General features: G+C 34.2%; 1 protein-coding gene across 4 annotated transcripts in view; it reads right to left on the reverse strand.

The window, feature by feature from the left end:
• Positions 1-24,797, reverse strand: part of LOC120326499 (uncharacterized) — a 39,874-nt gene that overhangs the window by 2,665 nt on the left and 12,412 nt on the right. For 3 of the 4 annotated variants that reach the window (XM_039392808.2, XM_078111667.1, XM_039392809.2), the window contains 34 exons: positions 21,356-21,439; positions 21,050-21,177; positions 18,884-19,049; positions 18,398-18,535; positions 17,918-18,052; positions 17,382-17,540; positions 17,021-17,235; positions 14,494-14,647; positions 13,743-13,942; positions 13,044-13,226; positions 12,581-12,725; positions 11,917-12,063; positions 11,113-11,343; positions 10,657-10,850; positions 10,048-10,175; positions 9,651-9,820; positions 8,984-9,118; positions 6,670-6,849; positions 5,690-5,833; positions 5,392-5,475; positions 5,144-5,305; positions 4,886-5,038; positions 4,630-4,797; positions 4,091-4,328; positions 3,882-4,014; positions 3,526-3,666; positions 3,152-3,287; positions 2,596-2,841; positions 2,155-2,334; positions 1,646-1,786; positions 1,183-1,302; positions 722-871; positions 390-590; positions 111-233 (listed from right to left, as the gene is read on the reverse strand). In XM_039392808.2, the coding sequence (XP_039248742.2) occupies positions 111-233; positions 390-590; positions 722-871; positions 1,183-1,302; positions 1,646-1,786; positions 2,155-2,334; positions 2,596-2,841; positions 3,152-3,287; positions 3,526-3,666; positions 3,882-4,014; positions 4,091-4,328; positions 4,630-4,797; positions 4,886-5,038; positions 5,144-5,305; positions 5,392-5,475; positions 5,690-5,833; positions 6,670-6,849; positions 8,984-9,118; positions 9,651-9,820; positions 10,048-10,175; positions 10,657-10,850; positions 11,113-11,343; positions 11,917-12,063; positions 12,581-12,725; positions 13,044-13,226; positions 13,743-13,942; positions 14,494-14,647; positions 17,021-17,235; positions 17,382-17,540; positions 17,918-18,052; positions 18,398-18,535; positions 18,884-19,049; positions 21,050-21,177; positions 21,356-21,439 (5,412 nt within the window). Of the gene's footprint in view, positions 1-110; positions 234-389; positions 591-721; positions 872-1,182; positions 1,303-1,645; positions 1,787-2,154; positions 2,335-2,595; positions 2,842-3,151; positions 3,288-3,525; positions 3,667-3,881; positions 4,015-4,090; positions 4,329-4,629; positions 4,798-4,885; positions 5,039-5,143; positions 5,306-5,391; positions 5,476-5,689; positions 5,834-6,669; positions 6,850-8,983; positions 9,119-9,650; positions 9,821-10,047; positions 10,176-10,656; positions 10,851-11,112; positions 11,344-11,916; positions 12,064-12,580; positions 12,726-13,043; positions 13,227-13,742; positions 13,943-14,493; positions 14,648-17,020; positions 17,236-17,381; positions 17,541-17,917; positions 18,053-18,397; positions 18,536-18,883; positions 19,050-21,049; positions 21,178-21,355; positions 21,440-22,532; positions 22,638-24,797 lie in introns of those variants that run through there. The other variant, XM_039392810.2, reaches the window with a different exon arrangement.

Raw genomic sequence — 24,797 nt, forward strand, 5'->3', positions numbered from 1 at the left:
ATGCTTCCTTAACCGCCAGTAACTTATTAATAACGACGTAAGAAATTGAGTGGACAATGTCGGAGCGGGATTGAATGCATTGAGCATATTAAAGTACAGAATTTACCAACCTGTATTGTTTTATGTGCTTCTTCTATCTCTGATTCTAAATCCCTGATAGATCGGTCTAATTGTCCTCTATTTTCAGATAATCTCATTGCCTCCTCTTCTGTTTTGAGTCGATCTCTCTCAACCTTAGTGAAAATAAAGAAATAGTTATTGGTACATATAGTCGATAGCACAAACTAACAAATTTTGAATAGAAATCATATCAGTTATAATCTCTTCAATAAATTGCACACCAAATATAGGTTTTTATTGAATTTCGAGTCTATTGAAAAACTGAATACCTTGTCCAGGGTTTTCTTCAATGCAGTTCTGTCTTTTTCCAGTCTCACTGCACTGCGTTCGGTCTCTCGTTTCTCAGCGTCGAGTTGGGCAATTGCTCTCTGTAAGCCTGTGATTCTCTCTTGTAAGACTCTTTTTTCGTCTTGTAACTTCTGAATTCTCTCGTTTGAGTTTGTCTCGGTATCTTGATGTTGTGAGAGTAGCTTGGAAGCAATAAGGAAAAGTTTAATGTTATTGCAAAGTGGTAAGAGAAATGAAGGAAACAATAATATGTGAGAGAATATAATAAAAACAAAGAAGTTTCAAGAGAGAGAATATTGAATCGAAGTCTTACTTTCTGATGACCCTTCAATTGATTTTCAAGTTCAGATCTTCTTACTTCAGAATCTTCGTTATCATGAGTGACTGCTTGGATTCTCTCTTGTAGTGAATTGTTTTGCTTTTTCACATCAGCAACTGCTTGCCGTGCGGCCTCCAGTCTTTCCTATAAAACGACAATATAAAAAAAAAAATTGAGTCACAGTTACAATAGCTCTAAAATTATTATATATCATATCTTTCTGGAGCAGTGTTAAAGACGAGAAGCGACAACATGACATGATTCTATAAAATAGCGACGAAAAAAGGTTTAGGTACCTTTACGTTTCTATAAAAAATAACCATCTTTCAGTCGGTACCTTAGCCCGACTCAACATAAAAGCATTACTCGCACTTGGCACCATTGGGTTTGTCTAAAGATAGTTAGGGTTGGCCACTTTACCCATTAGTAAGATAATAAATTAAGATTAAACATACCTGGAGTACTCGGCGATCGTGTTCGCTGACGGTAAGCAGTTTTTGCAGTTGAGATATTTTTTCTTGTAAGTTACTGGTAGTGCTGTCTCTCTCTGACATGGACAACGAGAGAGACTGGACCTAGGTAAAGACGAAAACATGTTCATAATTGGTATCATTAAGAGAGAGGATTGAACTTTTTAAATTTCGGACTAAATTACTGGAATTAATACCATAAACGAGCTTTCACAGCCTTCTGTGTGGTCTTTATGCCCAAAAACTTTATCCAGTGTATACATTGCTTATTTAGTTTATCGCAAAGTCACATAGACACGACAAGTGCATGAAAACCACAAACACACACACAGACACATGTTCGGACGTTTCACACATAACCTAAATATTATTTTCACATCGCATTTAACAACGGGTTCGTAGCACGCACATACAATTTACACATACACACACATTACAAAACACATACCCTGTCTTTCAGTTGACTTTCTCCTTCCTCTGTTTTAGCTAATGCATTACTGAGTCTATCAATGGTAAGTTGAAGCGAAGTACATTTTCCTTCCAAATCTTGAATTTGTCTAGCTAGGTTGTTGTTTCTTTCTTGGAGAACCTTCGATATTAAAACAGCAAAAACATTACATATAACTGATGTGCGTAATAGGTAGGTTAGATAAAACGAACACAGCTTAGAGGTAACGTATTGGGATATCGTATAGGAGCTGTCCCTTGTGAATGTGTGAAAATGTGACACCATATTGCCAAAAGTGACGTCATACCAATAAATTTATAAGGCACGGTTCAAATGTAATACATTTAAATACAAAGGACGAAGCGATGAATATTAAACTTAGTACACAAAAATGAGTTGAATAAGCTTTGAGGGTAGCATAACCTGCCTTAATTTTCATAAGTGCGTCCATATTCTGAGCCTTCTGAAAAACAATTCAACTTTTCATATATTAGAATATATTTCCATACCTGTAGTTCAGTTTCTTTATCATTTGTATTCAGTTTATTTCTTTGCAAATCTCCTTCCAGTGCTCTACGTGCAAGCTCAAGTTTAGTCGCTCTCTGTTCACTCATTTCCAATGAATCTTTCAGTTTTTTCTTATCGGATTCACATCGTGCTTCAGTTGCTTTCATTTTATTGAGTTTGTCCTAAAGATAAAAAAAAATTAAGTGTTGATTTGACAATCAATAAAATTGTCATTCATAAAGGTAAAAAATTCAAACTCCTAAACGTAGATAGACTTTCATAATCAAGTAAGCTAGATTACTGTTTAAGTGTGAGCTTGTCTCAGTATTTCATTTGGAGCTGTGAAGCTCAAAAAATGGAAATCAGCTAGACTTTGCTCAATTAATGTCTCAGTAGTACACTGTTAATGGTGGAAATACCTGACATGTGAAGCATTCACTTACTTGCAATGTTCGTCTGTCATTGTCAGCATTTTGCAGTGCTCGTTCAATATTTGCGAGCTTTTCGGTTGTTGTTTTCCTCTCTCGTTCATGTCGTCTGATCGTTTCTTCTTGGAGCATAAGAGCGGTCTGAGCAGAAGCAAGTCTTCCATCTGAACCCCTCTTTCCTTCTTCCGCCTCTCCGAGAGATTTCTGGAGTTGTTGTAGACGTTGGTTTGCCCGATCCCTGTCAGCTTCCATTTCCATCAACTGCAAAGTACAAATATGATAAATGAAGAATTGAATTAGAACCAAGTTGATTATAGCTTACGTTATCAGGACTTTACTCGGAGTCGCAGTCAAATTTCATTCGAACGCTATAGTTTGTTTTATGAAAAGATATGAATCACTCTGTGGCATGGCTTCTCAAATTTATTACACTCTGAATGAGACGTGACGCATTGTGTTTGACCATGTTTAACAGAAAACGACCCTACCATTGACATTGTCGTTTTGTTGAGCATAAACTATACATATATATATAATAAAACAGCACAAATTGGAAGATAAAAATTCTTACTTGTCTGGTCAGGTTTGATCCTTCTATCTTCGCGTCATCTTTCTCGCGTTGAGTGTCTTTCAATTCTTGCAAGAAATCTCTCAAAGATGCTCGGACTACTTCTGGGTCGATATCTTGGACAAGTTGTTCCGTTCGTCTATAAATATTAGTTTTATTTTGGTAAAATTTACTGCCACAAAATACAAAATATATATAGTCATATAGTCGTCTTCGCTACAACGTCGTTGCATTATACGCATACGGATCCCCCATCCCAATACCATGGAGTTTGAATATCGCAGTTAGTCTCGCGTAACCCCAACTCCTGATTAAAAAGTATAGGATATGCAAATTCCCCTGCAATATAAGAAAAAAGATTATACTATGTGACTTACAATGGAGATCCGGATCTAGCCAATCCTGGTGACATGCTTCTGCTACGGTCAGGTGATCCAGTATCTGGTATCGGTGTTCCTCTTCCGTCAGTTGTTGTGGTATATGTATTATCATATCCTTTGCCTGGTGATCTTGAGCGTCTGCAAACGACGACAAAATAATTTTGTACAAAACGCGTGGAAATTATATTTATTCGCAAGGTGGGAACACTGAATTTAAACGCATACAATCCATTTCAATCTTCTTCTTTTTAAAAGTAATCCTAAATACGTGAAGTTAGCAAAACTATTAGTAGTACAAAAAACGTGTAAAACAAAAAAGGATTGATTTATCTATTTTGTTTTACTATATCTACCTTCTAGGTGAAGGACTGATGGATCGGCTTCCTCTCATCGGGCTCATGGTTCTGCCCAACCTAGAAATTCCTAAAGTTCTTCTCAGTGCACTGTGTAGGCTTCCAAGTTTAAATTCAACGTCTCGTTTGGCACCTGAAAAAAAAATGATAACGTCACGTATCAGATTTGACATCGTTATGATGACGTAATAATTAAGATCCAAATTTACCTTCTAATTTGACGATTTCGTTTTCGAGCCCAGTTATCCTGCCTTCCGCGGCTGACAATTTTAGTTTGTTTTCAGCCAACTCTTCCTCGGTACCGTCCAACTTGATCACAAGATTTCTGGCATCGTCTTTCAATCTCTTCTCTAGTTGATGACCTTCAGCAAGTTGTGCAAGGTAATCGCGTTCACGGAGTCTACATTCTTCATCCATTTCAGCCAATTTGCGAGTGAGAAGCGAATTCTAAAATAGTAAATTTGGATTGAATTTCGCAGCTAAAATGTTTCTGCTTGTGGTAAATTTGTTACTTTTAACAAAATATTACATATTTCCTTCGGCGTATTGACAGGACTATGACAAAAACATATTACAGTTTATTCTAAACGAGTAACGGTATTCCCCATTAACTGCATAAGAGGGAGAATGTGACTAAGGTATAACATAGTTATAAGCATAAAGTTAATCAGTTAATCAAATCCTAAGCCAATGAGATTTCCGATGACCGAACTCCAAAATATTCATAAAAATGTCTGGATTATGTTACCTCTTTGAGAGCTTGTTCTTTGCTCGCCTCGGTAGCGACAATCTTCTGTTTCAATCCAAACGATTCCTTCCTCGATTCTTCTTCTCTTTCCTCGTCACGTGATACGCGGGCTTGCAAGTCTTCAAGTTCTTTCGATTTCTTGTTGTTTTCACCGTCAAGCATTTTAACCTTTAGTAGTAAAATATTTGATGTTACCACGGCACAGCCCAAATGTCGTACGATTTGTGGATGTTTAATCTGCTATGTTTGGACTTACTTGTCTGCGAAGTTCTTGTAATTCTCTCCTTGCTTCCAAGCGACTTCTCTCGACTTCACGAAGACTGGCTCTCAAATCGCCATTTTCTTTTTGTACTCCAGATCTGCTTTCTTCCATTACTGAAATCTTCTGGTCTTTCTCTTCGTTGGCTCTCTATAATATCATAGTACAAAATTAAGATTTGAGAAGTTGGTTGCTGGAACACATAAATATGTATTCTTATTGTTTGAGTAGACGATAGATATAACATCTACTCACCTTGAGTGCAATTCTCTCTTGCTCAGCTTTCTTGACCTTATTTCTCAATTCCATGTTAGTTTTTTGCACCGCATCCTTCTCATGTACTTCGTCATTCACATTTCTCTTCAACTCCAAGTTTTCTTTTCTTTGAGAATCACGTGCTTCCTCTGTCTCCCTCACCTTGAGTAGAAATATGTGGAGTTTTACAAATTTGTATTTTTTTACAGACGAATGACAGGCGTAAGGTAATCAATAATATATTTAACCTTTCTTTGTGCTTCAATCAAATCTCTTCTCACTCCATCCCTTGCATCTTCAACCATTCGTAATTGAAGTTTCAACTCCTCAACCTGTGTGAGAAAGAAAGAAATTGAGTGGTAATTATATGTAGTTTACCTCTAAACGTGTAGACGACAACTTGGAACAGATTTTGAGCGCATCGAGAAAATTTTAGCAATATAGTATTATCTATATTTTTATTATAGAGGCATAGTAAATATTATCATAAAATATCTTATATTAATATCAACTAGTATTGAAATAGTTCTTCTAACTTCCACAAACCTCTTTGAGAGCGGATTCTCTCATTTTCTGCAGTTGTTTGATGTTTTCGTTGAGTTGTTTGACTTCACGTTCATGAGCTTCTGTCTTCAGTTCAAATTGAGTTCGGAAATCTTTCAATTCTTGAGATTTGTGGTTGAGTGTGGCCTGGAAATTATACGTTTATTAAATGAAATGAAAATAAATAATATACCAGTATTCTAGCAAAAAGTACATCAAAATTCGAGTTTACTCAACAACTCATTTTAAAAATATCTTTTATTTAACGTAATATTGCATTTGCACTCAAGTGATGGATGATACTTTAGGAGGTTTAGCAGATGGCGTTTATTGGTGAGAAGGCTATGGAGTCCAATCTGACTCCGACTCCGAGCGATTCATAAAACCGTACCCGGTTTCAACCAACGACTCCGGGTTTACGAAAACTCCGGATCCCGAAACAGAACATTGAAATTTATTTTTTACATTTGAAAATTTCGACTCGAGAAATTATAGATTTGACAAAATGTTACAAACATGGAAAAGAATCTTCGCCTCTGAAATCATGTATATAGCGAACAACTCATTTATAAATTATAGGTAGGGCTGGGCATTTCGAATCGAATATTCGAATCTTGTTTTTATCTTTCCGCTAATGGTCGAGGTGAATTCCCCAAGTTTTTTTTTCATTGGAGTCGTATTTTTTCAACGAAATTCTAACATATGACTATTTCCTGTAGTGAGTTATTCTGTGTGAACGCTCAGTAATCTATCTGAGTGATTTATTCTGTCTTCAGTAATTCATTTGTTGAGAGGACCAATTACTGTAATAAAGTCGCTTACAATTATATATTTTCAAGTATTCGCGATTCGATTCGAAAAAATTATTCGATTCGATTCTGAAATCACAAGGTATTCGAAAATGCCTAGCCCTAATTATAGGTAACGTGGTTTAACATACAAAATGGGAAACGGCAGGTACAAAATTATAATGATGGACTTACCCGATCTTGTTCCTGTTTTGACAAAGCATCTCTCCTCAGTTTTTCTGATTCCGATTCTTGTTCTCTCAAATCTCTCAGAGTTTGATTCAATTTTTCTTGTAAAGCATTCTTTTCTGTTTCTTTCATGCAGAGAACTTGTTGTTTTTCGGCTTCGGCCATGATGAGTGCTTCATTGTGTTCCTGTTTTGTGAAAAGATCGAAGTAAATATGGTGATATTTAATATTGCTGATTAATATTGCAATATTGTCCCCAATCGGGGATATTATAAACTTGAATTCTATTGCGAGGATAACATAGGTTCTTCAGGAACCGAGTCCGTAGAACGACATCAACTTCGAATTTGAAAAGAAATTCGAATTTAGTGTTTTATACAGAAAACTGTATTTAAAAAAAAAGGAATTTAGAATTTTGTAATTTCACTTTTTAAAAAATTTGTTTTTGGTCTGAAATAACAATTTTGTCCTGATTTCGCGAATATCTAAATATTCATATATATTTGAACAAGCCTTGATATATATAGGTTTAGGCGTTCAATGGCTCAATAATTACAGCTTTGGAATTGAATAGCTACGCACATATCACTAGATACCTAAGCAGAGCCTTATTCGGAGTGAAAACGTAACAAAGTGTTAATTAAGTCTAAATATTCCCCATCCTCAACTATTATGTTATACAACAACATTATGTTATGAACAAGCCTTGATATATATAGGTTTAGGCGTTCAATGGCTCAATAATTACAGCTTTGGAATTGAATAGCTACGCACATATCACTAGATACCTAAGCAGAGCCTTATTCGGAGTGAAAACGTAAAAAAGTGTTAATTAAGTCTAAATATTCCCCATCCTCAACTATTATGTTATACTTACTTCAGCTAACCTCGCCAAACTAAACCTATCTTTCATCCAGTTGTTATAACGTGATGCACGAAACATAACTTGCGTATCCATGATTATCTATCTAGATTGGGTCCCTATTCTATCTCAATACATACAGCTAATGTGCCGTTGCAAGCTAAATATAAAATATGACAATTCGCCACAAGTGATATTACAAGGACAGACGATACCTATCCTGTATAAAGTCACTCCAACTCAATTAATCGCTGTACTAATCGTTATATGCCAAAAAAAATTTGGAAGTTTTGAAAATAATTTGAAAAATATAATTTAGTGGAAGTGTAACGCTATCCGTTTTAAAGACCCAATATTTTAAAGATTTTTGCTACAGTTTTCTACAATCTATATATACGGATCCATTAACAATAAGGCAATGGGAAAAGAAGCTGTACTTATGTAGGCACTGCAATAATCGCTATATAGATAAATATATAATACGAGTAAAGCCTGAGTGTTCGAATCTAAGTCTACCCTTTGTTGTACTACAACTTCGACGACGTCACTATTTTTGCTGAGAAGTCGACACTGCTGTTTCCATAACTCTAATACAGCTTGCTAAGCTAGATAACGGCAACATCTGGTCGGCGTACTTACTGACAAACTGACGTATATCTCAAGGACACTGGGTACATGATAACAATAGAGCGCCAGCCACCAATAAAAATATTTTTCATAATGATAACAATATCGACATCGTCTGTGTGGATCAGGTTACACATAACAAAAATAAAGGCAGCCGTCGCGAATATGTTTATAATAATAGAATATACCGTGTGGGAAAAACCCCGTTTGAACTTAAATATACAAAGAAGGACCACAAATATTCATTTTGAAATTTTGTGAAGTTTTTTGCTAAGGGACCATCTTCAAATTTTTTATTTAAAGAGTTCAAAAATGTATTGTCGTTTCGAATTTATTGGGATTTTATGTCAAATTCGATATTGCTAAATGAAAACATTAAAACATTTCACTTAAGTTAGTTGTCGTAACCATGCATTTACTTTTAAAAAATTTCTGAAATCGCTAAAACCAAAAATCGCTAAAAAAAATTTAAAATGAGTCAGGTTGTACGGCGAGTCGTTTGTTTGCGTTTATCTAATATTCCAGATATAGTGAATAAATATCAAATAAAGTTTTTCGATTTTCCTCGAAATTTTGTTTTGGCACGTTTTAGTAAGATTGTGGTAGGTTTTGACCATACTTTTGCATACCATGCCATATTTTTAATAGTGTTGACAAAAATATTGCAATATAAATCTTTGTACCATTACCTCAACTGAATTGAAAGAAGGTTATTGCAAACTATTGTTAAAAGTTAGGGCGATTCTATAATCTTATCACCTTACTGCGCATCGAAAGGTCCTTGTCATGAGTCTTGTTACAACTGAAAGCGGAAAGATTAGAAAAATTTACCTGGTTGATAGCTTCAATATCTTCGTTTAATTCTTGCTTTTCTGCTTCGTATTTAGCGATCATTTCTTCTTTCTCAAGGTTAGATTGATGAAGAGCTTCTTCTTTCTCGGCTTGTAATTCCAAACGCAGAGTATCCTACATAAAATATATTATTTTAAATAAACTAAGAAAAAATGAAAAATAAGCAAGCGCAATTCAGTTTGTATGTTAATTCCAAATCGTTGAAATCTTTCATTGAAGACTACGTACCGGAACCTATGCCGCTCCAAAGTACTGTAAGTTGCTATGCTATAATAAACTACACAGCTCTCGGTACTAAAAATTTGATTAGTGCTTGTTAGATACCTGTTCATACCGGGAATTTTTGGAAGTAATATACAAATATTCAGGAACGTAATAAGAGCAACTGATTGAACTTCCAATGTCAATATGATCTCGAATTATATTTTAATTTTAAATATTGGTGAAGTGTTGTTGTCTTTGATATTTGACTGATATAAAAAGACGTCGTTAATATTTATACGTCATAATTAATCTAGAATGAAGATTAAATCATCGATTTTGGTCAATCTCAAATCTCAAGTATCGGATAATCGGTATCGGTCAAAATATGGTATGGTGTCTGGTAAATATCTCTGATAAAAGCTCCGTCAGAAAATTATATTACCCTCTCACGAGTACTCTTTTCAATATCCTCTTCGTGAGATTGTTGCTCAGTTTTGAGTGCAACTTGAGATTCTCTCTCATGCTGAATCATTTTCTGGTTAAGTAATTGCTTGTCTCTCTCCAATTTGGAGACTTCAGCTTCCATTTCTTGACGAAGACGCCCGATTTCAACTAAAAATGGAAACTTTATGTCATAAAAATAAATAAATTCACCAGAAATATGTAGAGAATAAGATATAGAACATAGTATAGCAAGGGATAGTATAACAAGAAAAAAAGAGAATATAAACATTTCAGATAAGTTATTTGAACACCTCAAATAGTCACTGGAATTATTGTGATTTGTTAACAGTAAACATTGTTTCTCACACTGGGAATTATCTTAGTCATTTATTTACTTTGGAGTCCCTCGTTCTTCAACTGAATATTTTGGACTTCTGTTTCGAGCTGTTCTTTCTTAGCATCGAGTGCTCCTCCGGTCGATTGACAGTCGAATAAATTGGTCTCAAGAGCCTCCTTGTCGGATCTGAAAAGTCGATGAAGGTTATTACAATTACATAAATTGGTTCGAAAAAAGTCCCTTTTGTTAAATTAAGATTACTGCCGAATTGGTATATTAGCGAGTTAAATTCTGGTGTGCAAAAAAATAATATTATATTTTGTTCCAAAGTTTAGAAATGTAACTAGTGCAATTAAAAATATGATTCACAATGGGACAGAAAAATAGGCTTACGCGCGCACCAATGTTCAAAATTCATAGTCGTACCAACTTATAGACATTGTGACGTCATTGTGAGAGAAAAAAATTGAGTCGTCCACAAAAAGTCAATTGATTCCCGTAAACAGCTGGGACTATTTATAAATATTCTGGTTATAGATAAGTCAGAAAAATACAAATTCGAAATCTATGGAAGGACACTTTCAAATAAAATCATATTGCTGAGATATGCCGGTAGCATTGCAATTTTATTACAGAGCACAAAATAGCAAAATAATTTTTAAAATACCTCAATGCTGCAATTTCTTCTGACTGCGTTCTGTTTTCTCTTTCACAAGCTGTGAGTTGAACAACCAAGTTCGCCTTTTCTTTTGTTAATTCTTCTTTTTCGCGAGATAATTTGTTGATAGAATCACTTTGACGTAATAAATCTTCATTTGCTCTCTGCAATTCTTCGTCAAGTGCTTTACGTTGTCTAGAAGTCTGTGTTGGATAAACAGAGAGTAGTCTCGTTAGTTTGAATAAATTTTTTGAACGTGTGATCAGACAAAATTGACTCGATTTTAAATTTTCAACTTCAGAGTATAGATATACTGTAATCATTTTTTGTCAATTCTTCCGCGGCAAAATAAAGTTCAGTCGCCAATATCGATATCGATACAATTATCGATATTAACAAAATGGCATATGTTTCTGATCTTAGTTTTTTCTCAAATACAAAAATGGACAATTCTATCAACTCTACCTGGGCCAAGCTATCTGTCAGTTCAGCTTTTTCTCTATGCAACATCATCAAATCTTGTTCCAATTGTTCCCTGCTTTGTTGTGTCAGATGTAAACTCTGATCCAATCCTTGTTTCTCGTTATGAAGATCCATTTTCTCTTGCTCGGTCTTGATAAGTTCAGCACGAATGCAGTCTTTCTCTTGTGCCAAATCATTCTTTTCAGCACCAAGAGCTGCATGCTTCTCTTCCATCTAAAATTTTATAAGAGAATTTTGTAGCCTTGTAGTATTGCAATTTGTAGGACAAGCTAAATGGCATAAGAAGTCGTGGCTCGTGGGTCAACATAGATTACAGTATGATAATTAGAACAATATTAGAGTGGGTGTAACTGTAAACAGTTCATTATTTTTCTACGGGAGAGGTAATTCCAATTCAGAATATATATCGATCACTATTCCTGAAGCAATTTCATAAATAGCTCAAATTGGTCGAGTATGACGAATATATAAATAATACCACTACTACAAAAGTTCAGTTAATTTTTTTTATAATTTTTTACAGTGATATTATAGAGTATAGAGGACCATAGATATGCTATTCTTTGTTACACGTAAGCCGGGGATAAATTTTGTCTATGTTTTGTCGGTATTTTAATGCGAATCTTTCATGACATAAGTACTCCGATATGTGAATATTCACAAAGCACATCTTAACTTCTGCAATGTTTTTATTGTGGGGAATGTTCAATCATTTTTCGTCCTTTGAAAGCAAAAATAACTACAGGAAATAATTTTATTTGACCATCCCTGATTATAATACATTACCTGTGCGATAACTTTATGCAAATCAACTTTATCTTGAGCTAAACCTTCATTCAAAGCTTGCATTTTTGCCAATTGATCACGTAAAGATGCTTCTTCTGCTTTCAGTTTATTCAAAGCAAGTTCGATTTCAGCGTTAGCCGATTCAACCTGTGAATGGAAAATAAAAGTGTTCAAGGTTCTCTAAAAACATGTTAAAATGATAATATACCCTTTACGACAGGCTCATATAGTTATTTATGAAACAATGAAAATACATTGCATTGCATTGCACAAACAGTACTTGCATACGAATAATCAATTTGGCATTATCATCGCCTAACTCCAACCACAAATGATATTCTTATATATATTCAGGTCGTTTCAAGTTGTTCGGGTTTAGAACGTTCTCAAAATAATATTGAATTTATATTACTTATATTATGATTCCAACTTATACCTTTCGTGGAGCAACACAAGCAGATTGCTAAGAATTACCGTTGTCATATTTGTCGGATTTTTTTCGCGTCTCGAAAAAGTGAATTACAATTTACCAAATTACTAAAAATTGCCTTATTCAGAAAACAAAAAAAATTTATTTATATGAATTTCCAGCTGAATATTTCAATTGGAAAAAACTGTTATCATATTAAATAGTTAAAAACTATTGAAAAAGCAATATTCTTACCTTTGTTAATGCTTCTGATACTTCAGTCTTTTCTGCTTCCATAACTTCTTTGTCGAGTAAAGCTCTGTTTAACTTCTCTTTAACAGAAACTAGTTCCTCACGAAGTGAAGATTGTTTTCCGTCCATTGCTTCAACCATCTTATGACTGGAAAAAATAAAGACAATAAGCTTTAATTTGTCGCTAAAATTTTTTTTTTTTAAATATAGCGCAAAGTAATACTGAAAAAAAAAACTTTAAATATATTCCTGGATGAGGGTATAAAGGTATAAAGAAAGTGGTGCCCATAAGGGTGTCTCAAAGTAGCCATACACAATAAACTAAATTATGAGTATTGAAATCCTCAAAAAAGTTTTTATGGGACCTTATTTCGACCATTGCTAGGAAAACTATTCTAGAAAATTATCTATAGGTCATCTTGCTTCGGCTTTAAAATATTTTCAAATGAGGAATATAATGACTCACCCTCTTGACAAATCTTTTTCTCTTCTCATCAAATCCTTCACTAAATCGTCTTTTTCGTCTTCGATGTTATCTCTCTGTCTTTGCAATTCTGCATTAGCAGCTTGTAGCTTTTCCTTTTCGCTTTGTAATGCATCGATCCTTGCTTGAAGTTCTTGACGTACTCGACGAAGTTCTTGTTTTTCGCTGAGTTTGAAAGAAGACATGACATAAATTTTGAAATAATGTTATAATACCGTATATGGGCACGGTGGCATAATCATAAAAAGCGTAAATGTATTGGCATCTCAGCTTGAATATCTCGGGGTTGAACATTCACCCTTACAAACTTCATTCCACGGTCTTTATATATATACAATCTAGTGGCTTGTATAAAACCTTCTTGAGATTGAATGGAAAAATGCTTCCTTACAAATTCTGTTTTCTTATTAGAAATAGCGGTAGGAACGAGCAATCAGAATAAATTACTATGATAGAATAGTTGAATTCAAGCCAGAATACCGAACCATATTCTATTCTGGGATACTTTGGGATTTGATCTTTTGGGTTCAATATTCTGAGATGCCCACCCTATTGTCTGGCTACTTCAATTACTCCTGTTAAAAGCTGCTCTATAAATGAATTACGATGCTCCATGAATAAATACTAGAAAATTACAGTATTCTTCTTTTTCTATCAATTTGGAAAAAATCGTTCACAAACCTTCCAACAACTTCAGCACTGGACTTGTATCTGTAAGCATCCCTCTGGGCATCATCCTTAGCTCGTTTAGTGGAATCCAGATCTTCCTTCAATGCCAACAGTTCGTTTTCAATGGATCGTCTGCTGACTTCACTGTCAGAAAGTTGTTTTTTGACTGACGATGCTGCATCACGAGCGGCATCGAGTTTGGCACGAAGTTCCTGTGATTGAAGATGATAAAATTTTGAAATAAATAAGTAAAATCATTTTATTGGGGATTCAATAGGACACTGCATACTCTTCTTTAAATTCTTTGAATTGAAGCTTTTAAATTAAAATATTTTGACATCATACCTAAGATTTTGGATGGAGCTACCTGGACTGGAGAATGTAATCGAATGTGTAATCGATATTGGTTGATTTTCTGCGTAAAGGGATTCATTATTCGCTTCTATTTCAAATATTTGAATACCTCTGACTTTCCCGAGGATACCGAGAAAAATACACAATACTAAAAGGCTAAACCAATTTCTTGTATGGTATCCAGAATGAATTTTTGCCCCGGTTTTTGCAAATAGTTTGTGTTTCACTTTTATTTAAATAATTCGCATAATTTGTGGTTTGCTTCTATTCGAATAACTGGAATAGCTTTGATACAGGTTCACGGTTATGCAGATAAAATCAGACAATCTGTAATCATGGAGCACTTTTTTGTCATTGTATTGGGCCCGTTGTAAAGAACTTCATTCATTATTTCGCTTAAAATACAAACCTGTACTTGAAGTTGACGTTTCTGTAATGCTGCCTGTACAGCGTTGTAAGTGGAATCGGCAAATGAAGGAGACACACCACGCACTGCAGGAGATCTGTTACGACGTGGGGATCTTCGACCGGGAGATGGGGAACGGTGAGGAGAAAGTCCACGACTGTAAAATAACAGAAAAATGAATTTTGTTTAATAATATTAAAGAAACTAGGGTGTTTTACTAAATATATATACAAATATCAGTGATAGAAATAGACATACTATTATATTGCTAATATAAAAGTATTGATTAAAACTTAATTCCATTTAATAAAGTTCCGTCTGACTTTAAGTCGGACTTCCTCAGATGAGTAGTTTACAACAATGATCATTCCAAATGCTAAAGAATTAAATTTGTGAAAGTTTGATGCAAGACTTTCGTCCACAACTCAAAATAAACGCTTGACCAAGTTTCTTACTACAGTAAATCCAAAGGGTTCTAATAACACAAATACAGGGGGATTGAAGCAGTAGTTGGGTACATGCTACTCCGACTAACCATGTATATAAAAAGCTCAACTACTTTTAAAGTTCAATTACTGGAATTCAGCACCCCCACTAAACCAACATTTTTGATAAGTTAGCATGATGGCCAACTCCGAAGATAAAAAACACAGTAAAAATAACTCAAAAATCGTGTTCGGGGAAACCCACCCTTTAGCTGACAGCGGGCTAACCCTTACAAATGTTGTCAAAAAAGTTGACGTTGGATCAATTTTAAAACAATCGTCTCCGAACAACAAATTTTCATTATTTTTATCTTCGTCATGTTCTATGATATCCGACAAAATTTTTTTACACTTTCTTCCTTCTCTATCGAACCGTATTTTCGATTCTCCTGTCTCTGGAGAATTTTCAGGACTGCTGAGAACAGATTCTTCATTTTCATATGAAGTTAATCGTATCCTATGCCCATTACGTGTAGGAGTTGTGTGATTATGTTGATTCCCATTTAAGTTAATATAATGAGGGCTTGAAGTTGTACATCTCCCGACTATTATATTTGATGAGGTAGATCTTTCCGCCATTTTTTTTTATAAAGAATACTATGTTACGTCATAATCTGATGAAAACGAGAGTGAAATGCAAATATCTCTAATATTCAGAGGTGATTAATTATTTCAAGTCACTTTCAATGAGAAATGGCATCTTTCATTGAACCATTCTACATTTGCTAAACGTGTATAACTGTAAACTTCGTAAGATTCTCATAGCAAATTGCTTACTGTCTTAATAATAACTTATATAACATCTGTTGCTGCACAAAATTCATTTGCTTCGCATAAGCATTCGTAATTAGAAAAAGATACATGCTGTCTTCATAAAAAAATCATATTCTTCTGCTGACACCTTGCAATACTTCTAGCGCAAAAGTATACTTTGTGATCGTCTATTGCTCTGAATCTAACAATCTTTGTGACATTGGTATTTAACGTTATCGATTGTCCACAAGTATCTAAAACTAACCTTTGTAAGGGTTGTTGACACGACGATGAAGTGTTGGAAAAAATCCGAAGCGGTTTTCGTGGCCCGCGAGTGTAAAATGGATAAAGATAAAAGCGCGAACGCGAATTCCAGTGACGTCAATGGTATTGTCAAACAGTGACTTGAACATGGAATGTTAAGTGTGATACATCAACAGTTCGTACTCGACTAAAAAATATGCGCATTGCGGTCAGAATTTTGTGAAATAATGGAAAATATAGCTTGTATTGCTCATTGCAAAATGAATAGATAGAATTACTATACTGTATATTCCAAAGTGTAGAGGGATAAACTCTCATGTAAATAACGACAATTTCACGATATTACTACTAATCGGCTTATTTGATAGTATTTACTACTTCAAAATAAAAATTCAATTCAAATGTTAGTCCTGCGCCAAAGAGAAGTTTTTCACGGCTACGGTCAATATGCAAAACGTCATTTTTGCGAAAGACTAAATTGATCAAGTTGGTGTTAAAACTTTTTTGGAATCGGGACAACGCTTTTTATTACACTCGGTTTCATTTTGGCAGATTTTCCTACTCAAAGTGAAGCCGGGGGCGCTGCTGACTGAAAAATTCATGGAAAGGATACTGAGGTGGAGACTAACTAGTTAGGATAACAATAGACAAACCCAATCGGAAAAAATTCCATTGGTATTAGTGTATGATTGCTGGAAATTCCGTTTGATAATATTCATTCATTTTTAAAGGAGCCACTAACACTGAGCGGTAATAGGACAAAGCAGTATTTGATGAGATCAAGTATGCCAAGTGGTTCAAAGAACAGAAGTACTCTGCCCGGATTAAAGCTGGACAAGGGAGACGAGTCAAATAGCGGTAGAACTTTGATATAGAGGGTGTTATAAAGAGACTTTAAAATTCTTTAATTAGATAAATTAACCTGATTTGGGTAATATATTCGAGCAACAATTAGTCAATTAAACACTAAAATGCATCAAATTTTAAAATAAAACAACCGAACTTTCTTTCTAACAGCGTCTTATTACCTTGGAGACTGAAGTCCAAGGTCCATCATTGATTCGGACAATTCATCCAATGCCGCTCCAACACGAGGACTGTCACTCAATGCCACAGCTAAATCAGCATCAGCAATTACAGTTTGAGCAATATCTCTCAAACTCTGCTCAACTGCCAATTTCTCTGCGTGGAGTCGGGCAATCTCCTCTTCGGCTGACGGTGCTCCATCTAAGCGAGTGCTTTCCTACAAATAAGACAAAATAAATAAACTACGTATATGAAAAAACCATACATATAATTTGATCGAATACAGGATAATTACCCAAATCCTTCGTGACGTCATCGAATATGACGCTATCGAGTATGGCGTCATTGTTTTTAAAAACCTACCATTTGTTTTCTTGGTGACTCCAATTCCTCTATTGCGCGATCTCTGTCTGCTACCTTCAATTTCGATCTATCAAGTCCAACCGCCAATTCGTTGATTCTCGAGTTCAATCTCGCTTTTTCGTCTTCGAAATCGGATTGCATTTGAAGCATTTCTTTCACCTATGATAACAATTGAAATAATTGCCGTTTAGATATGGAGGTTTTTATCCTATTCAGTTTGCATGCGCGTGGATATTAAAATAAAATTGCTGACCGGGGGACCTTCAAAATCACGCAATAATGTCTGTTGTCTAAACACAAAATAAATTATGCGATTCAAAAACGACCAGTGGTTGAAAACACCTGAATTCAAACAAGATGATTTGGTGCTCCCGAAGTATGTGCACCAAGATGGCGCACAACCTGAACATAGTATGTGTACCAGATGAGGGTTCAGATTGTGCGCCGTCTTGGTGCACATAATATAATGTAACGTATTTGTTCTTATATGACGAATTTCTGTACAAAATCTAAATTTAATTTATTATTCGCCAAACCTTGGAACGAAGTTGATCTTCCAAATCTCCGCGTTCTCCTTTTTCTTTTTCCAATGATACTTTTGCCGAAGTGTCTTGTACTCGTTGATTTGCATTCAAGTTCAAACAGGCTGCATGTAACTGACGAGCTCCGCGCTGCGAATTATTCGAGTATAATATTTTATAGGTTATGCAAATAAATATCAATATAGCATTCATTATTACTTCAATATCTATAGTATACGGTTGTAAATTGTTTGGTGCAAGTTACCACAAAAGGGTAGTGCTAGTAAAAGACTATTTACGTGCCAAGAATTGCATATAGGTTTATCCTTGCGACATAGATGTCATTAGCTCGAGTGATCAATTTCATGAAAGATTGGGAAAAAGTTTGGAAAATGTCGTTGACAAAATTTAGTTTAGTTCTATAGATAGTAGATACACATTCCTATTGCTAATAATATTAAATATGTAATCCAAAAATTATTCCTAATGAAATACCTGCACATCGGTCATAGCATTGGTTAGGTCACGTTGGGTTGTCGTTTTCAATTCCGTGAAGCCGCGACGGATAGAAACAACTGCGCGCCACAGCGCCAACAAGCGGCTGTGCTCATCTCCGAAGTAAGTGCTGAATTGCTGGAATAAAATCAAATCAATTCAGATAGGTCATTTTTGGAAAAATTCATTGTGCCAACCATTCTTTTCACCGTAATCAGTAGGCTATGTGGTATGGGTAGCATTCAGGGGTTTGCGCGAATCGTTCTTGTAATGCGGTGATAATTAGCGAACCTGTTCTAGTTTTTTTTTAGTTTGACAGGGTTTTTAGGAGTGAGGGAACCTGTTGATAGTGAATTTGACGTGAAAGAGAACCCGCTCCTAAAATATTAAATCTCATCACAGATTTTAACCCAAAACCTATATCCATAGCATAATTCAAATAGGTCGTTCACTAAAAAGGAACACAAGCAAAAATCGAGTGACAACCTCCTGTTCTTCTTTCCAGTCGGATTCCCTCTTTGAGAATTCATCACGTGACTTCTCCCAATCTTCCGTTACTTTCTTGACGTCTTCACTCAGAGTTGCATTAGCTTCGTTCGCCTGTTCCAGTTGTTCACGGAGCATTGAATTGACTTCAGCTAAACTCTGGCATCTGTTTTTGAAAATAGTAAATAAAATAGAACTTAATTGAAAAAAATAATCTTCCAATTATAAGCAGATGGTCAGAACTTGAACCTGATATTGGATTTGTCACCTCACTGTAGTCGGGTGTAATAAAATTATCATTTTTTTAATAACATGAAAATATCAAAATTTCATTATTATGCTAAATAAAATGTTATTATTTTGCTAACTTGGAAAAATTCACCATCAAGTGTTTGTTAACTATAATATTATAGTTGATATAATCAATTTATTTGAAAGACAGCAAGAGAGAGAAGTTAACGTATTTTTTAATTTCAAATCTTTCATTCTATAGGAAAATCTTTGCGCCCAAAAAACTAAATCTCAATGTATTTTGACTATATTCATTTATTCATGGCAATATATGGGTTTGAATTAAAATTTCGATCCTACTTTAGCAGTTATTATTAAATAAAAACTGCAACAGTACTACTCGCATTTTACACTCTGGTAATGGTCTATTTCATAAGTAATGCTGTACTCTTTATTCATAGTTTCGTTTCTACAAATCCGATATATTTACCGATGACAATCACGACAAGCCGTGGATTAATGTTCATATTATCTAGTTTGTATTCAATAATATTGATCTAACTTAACAGGATCTCTATAATACGTGTGGGAAACGCTAAATGTAACAATGCAGTGGACTTGCTGAGAGCGAAGAGATAGTTTAAGTATTCCAAAGGCTGTAACGATTTATTTCGATACCCAATACAGTATTGGGAATTGAGGGCGGGAATTGCAATTATGGGTAGTTATTAAATTATAACAAAAATTTTATTTCGTTGTAAAAAATCAGATTTTTGTCCAATACTGCAAATTTGGATAATCTGCACCCCGAAAATTTTGATTCTGATTTTATTCGTAATTTTCATTCTTCAAATCTGAAAATTTTAAATCGCTAAGTTTCTCTGCCAAGTCGACTAATTATTATATAAAATAAAGCATTAATTCAGGTTGTCATATATCTTAAAAATCATATGTTAATGGATTAATCATATTATTTCACTTGAATCAAAATTCTTGGAAATATCTGAATATCAAATTATCGCTGGTAACGAATAGAATGCATTTGGCTACTTGATGACATTTGCGGTCAACCACAATAGCAGTAGTACTTTAATCGTCGTCAAGTGCGAAAACTATATAACAAGTAATAACGAACGAGATATACAATTTCAGTTTAAGTATTTACCATGACACTTGTATGTATTCAAGCAATTGATATATTGATTTATAACGTTCGACCGCATTTTACAATCCAGGGTCCCAACACCCATGGAACGAAGATAATTCATGTCACTGTGAATCATCTATCTTTGGGCCAAGTCTGGTATAGAATATTTCACAACAAAAACCCCCTTTTATGAAAAGCGTTAAGATAACACGAATTTGTGAATAGCCGGTATTAGCAGAGAATAAGTATAATATAAATAATATATCGAATGTAATATATAACTGGGGACGCTAAACGAGCGTTTCTGATTGGTCGATTGCAATTGCGCTTGGTTGCGCTTGGTGACGAGGCGCCACGCATACTTTTATTACTCAACAAAATTGACGATTTGCTATATATGATTATTATATCTCGATACACCTGACAATACATCAGCCTGGATTATATATTAGACTTTAATACCGAGTGAATACAATGCTGTGCGGTAAATGGCAAATTATATCCATAAGAATATAAATTTTTCATTTGGAAAGGGACTTTGGAAAACAGGGTATGGAATACTGGTTGTCATAAATGATGAACATAGTATGACGTCATAATTGAAACTAGTTAGAAAAGTTAATATCAAATAAGCCGTAATAAAATTCAATGCGTATTATGTTGATGTATCTTCGTATGCTGTGTGCCAAAAACCTTAAGAGCCATAATTACGATTTTATCGTGAAATTATACACCTAAAAATAAAGTTAGTAAATTCAACTAAAATTTTATTGGACATCAACACACACCTCTGTTTTTCTTTTTCAAGTTCCATGAGAGCATCTTCTAGCGTGGTGCTGTGATCTTCTTCAGTTCTTCTCAACCTTGCTTCAGTCGATTCTAGTCTCGAATGTAACTGATCAGCAGTATCAGACATCTTTTATAAAGATTATTCAATTTCAAAAAAATGGATGGAGCAATTTTTAGCAACTTTCAGAAAATGAATTCTTGCGATATATTACCAATACGATAATTATAACTTATAAATCGGCATGTTACAATTCATACTTTTTGAAATCTAAAATATTCACAGTTTTTTATGAGAAAATACTGACCACCAATCTTGACTCGTTCGCATCCTCCTTCATAGTTCGAAGTTCGGTTTCCAATTCTCCACATTTCTTTTTGTATTGCAACACCTGTAAGCGAATAATAAGAAAATGAGTTGCATTTTTATAAGACTTTGCGATCAAATTCAAATAATCAATTCAATACGCTTTAGTCAGAGTTGATTTATAATTCCAAGCAAAAGTGAGAGATGCAATGAGACTACATATGGAGAATATGAAAAAGTATATCTGAAATTTAATCGAAATTATCATCATATAGGCTTTGTTCTCTTTATATATCTTTTCACACGAAACTTAATAAATACTTTACTTGGTGCCGTTGTTTCATGTCGTGGTTTTAAACGTGAAAATGATTTTTGCAATGGCACAGTTTTACATGACAAAGATGCACAAATATGTTTCAAAATATATAAAATGTGATTTGATGTCGAACTTACTGAAAGATTTGGTCAAGGTCAAAAAAAAGAAAAAGACTAAAAAATGTTGAATTAGACTATTTCCATTGTTTGTATTATGATGACAAAAAATGCGAACAGTAAGGCACTAAATCAGCATCCTTGGCTTAACCCTTAAATTTTTCCACGGTCATGATATATTAGGTTAATGACAAGGTATCGCTAATTTGTAGCCGAAATTCAACCAATGCAACGTTTATTAATATCGATTTTTTTAATTGTCTTATCGTCACAAATTAATAACTATCAGCACAGAAATCCCCAAAAGTAGGTAATCCCAAACGATCATTGTTCTCAATCTCTTATTTATCGACACAATCAATAACACATGATACATAGGTATCCAGCAAAAATTTTTATATATCAATTGCTACTGATATAATTGTTTTCAAGTACCGATCCCACCCGCCGTTTCACTATTGCATCGTTTTATTAGTGTATTGAAATCAATATATATAAATACTCTAGACTTGATTGCCCACGTGCAATTCTTAACATGCTTTATGAAAGCTATTTTTACCGTAACATATCTATTTGGAGCTGATGAAACGTAATATTATTACATTGATTTCTAAACTACTAGTAATAATAATTCTCCCATCTTTTATTCTGACCTAAGAGAAAATTTCAATGATTTGTTCAAGATTTCAATGAAAACCCTGACCTGTTTACCACGAGCGTTATTAATGTCTTTACAACTTGGTTACCTGCTCTTGTAGATACAATACTTCGTCCTGTATATCCATTTTGAATAAATTAACAGCCACAGCCCCAGAAAACAAATTTGTATACCTACATTTAGATCTAAAACAAACGCTGCCACAATTTATAAAACAAAGTTGTATTCAGTTTTTCGTCTTTTTTGTTGATCATTACAGCATAACTACTTTTATTGAACATTATCTAATAATGATAGCCATTTTTCAAATCAGGTCAAAGGCATTTGAAAGTAATATCACAAGCTAAGACTGAAATTCAAGGACTTGCTTCAACTTCAAAAATCACATTTGAGCACATTCTTCATGATAAAAATCTATTGACGAGATCGCTATGAACACTAACTTCGAATCCCCTATTATAAAGTTTGCTATGACGAGACAATCCGACCACTTATTGTTTTTCATAACCAGTAAAATTCCATTTAGAAAACGAACTTTCAAGGAATATCGAAATTAACACTATAAAATGTTAGATTATTACTCAAAATTCATGTTATGTTAGTTTTATTTTTATTCATATATTCATTTGATTTATATATACAAATTTATATATTCATTTTCAAAAAACCTCTATTTGGAAACTATCCTTGATAGCAAGGTCATACCAAGTGCTAAATTCACCTTAAGACTGCACACTTTTTCACCTATTGTTTCGCTACATCTCACATTACAATGAGTCATGAATCTAAATGGGTAACCCAATAGACTACTTTCTAAATGTTTGCTCAATTCAATTCTCTGTATCCTTCACCATTATTAAACGAAAAAATTCAAATTGGCGTCACGATTTTAAATAACGCGTATTGAATACCAGATTTGAGTTAATTTATTTTGCACATAAATACACATCCTATGAAAGGCATAGCGCCGACACTCGTACCGGTGCAGAAGACTCTTTTGGTATATACTAAACCGCATCGATGCGCCCCCTACGCTTGTCTGATACTATAATAAATGCCTCTCTAAAAAGAACAAATCAATTTGTCGTATCGTATTCCTGACCAAAGAGTATTGAAAACTCATTGTCGAGCAATCGGCTTATTATTTATATCCCTCTATCGAAATCTTTGGAATAACGCCGCGCTATTGTTCTTCGTATTGCCATTGAATTGCGGCGACCCCGCTCGAACAAATTTTGCCTTTGCGCGTCCTTGCTTTTTATATTGTTACTATTTGATCTCGGTTACTAAAGATTCGTGAATGGCCGAAGATAACCGCATTATTATTTAGCGAATCAAGAGGTAGCCTATTCATTGTAAATGTTGTGTATTGTGAGCAAGACTAAAGTAAGTAAACATGCCGGTGTCACGTATTTCACGTTGATTTAAGCCCCCGTTAAACCCCGTTAATATAATGTACATTGTTACTTTCGAAATGAAATTCTTGAAAATCCTAAATAAATATCGGAACAATTAAATACCAGTAGGATGATAGTTTAGCACGAATCTCTAATCGTTTTTGATATTTTATATAGTTCTAACATTTTTTAATCTCAAGTCAAACTTTTAATGAACATACTTTAATGTACTGATTCTTAAATGTTAAATAAAATCAATGCTCATAGTTTTTCAAAAAGTTCAATTCTAACAAAATGAAAAAGTGTCAGAACAAATTTTATTCCGATTCGAAACACCGCTCGGGTGATCAGAAAAAAGGAAATCTTCGATTTTTATTTTGAGAATTATATGGAAGGTGAAAGCTGTACGATAGCAAAATTTCATGATCTCGGCATTACTTGGTACTTATTTCTTTATAGTCCATTTTCACTCCAGTTGCTTTAATACAATTAGCGGACTGTATAGTACACCAGCCACAGCCAGTTTACTTGTTTGCAAAAGTTATAATTCATTCGGTGCGCATTGAATTAGAATAACTGAGTAGTACCAGCGTATCATGATTTTTAACGTAACATATTGCTTTCGTAACGCATTTTAATTAACTTAATTGTATTTTGCGTGAGTTACACTTCAGCTATAACCATGTCTTTGCGTAACCATCTATTTGCTTTTGAGGAGGGAAAATATGTGATTTGTTGAAAGCTTCAGAATTATTTGCAAGTTCCTTGTTTTTCAATATAATCCAATAACGATAACGAATTCGTTTCTATAATCAATTTTCGGAACACGTAGACGTGCCTATCACAATAAAATGATCTATATTAAATTAACATAATGTCATAAATAATAATGTTAAGAAATGTTGTATCCAATATTAATATTACTTTTTTAATTTTATCGCGTCGTTGTCTACTCT

Source organism: Styela clava, chromosome 4, assembly GCF_964204865.1.
Source record: "Styela clava chromosome 4, kaStyClav1.hap1.2, whole genome shotgun sequence".
Classification (NCBI taxonomy): Eukaryota; Metazoa; Chordata; class Ascidiacea; order Stolidobranchia; family Styelidae; genus Styela; species Styela clava.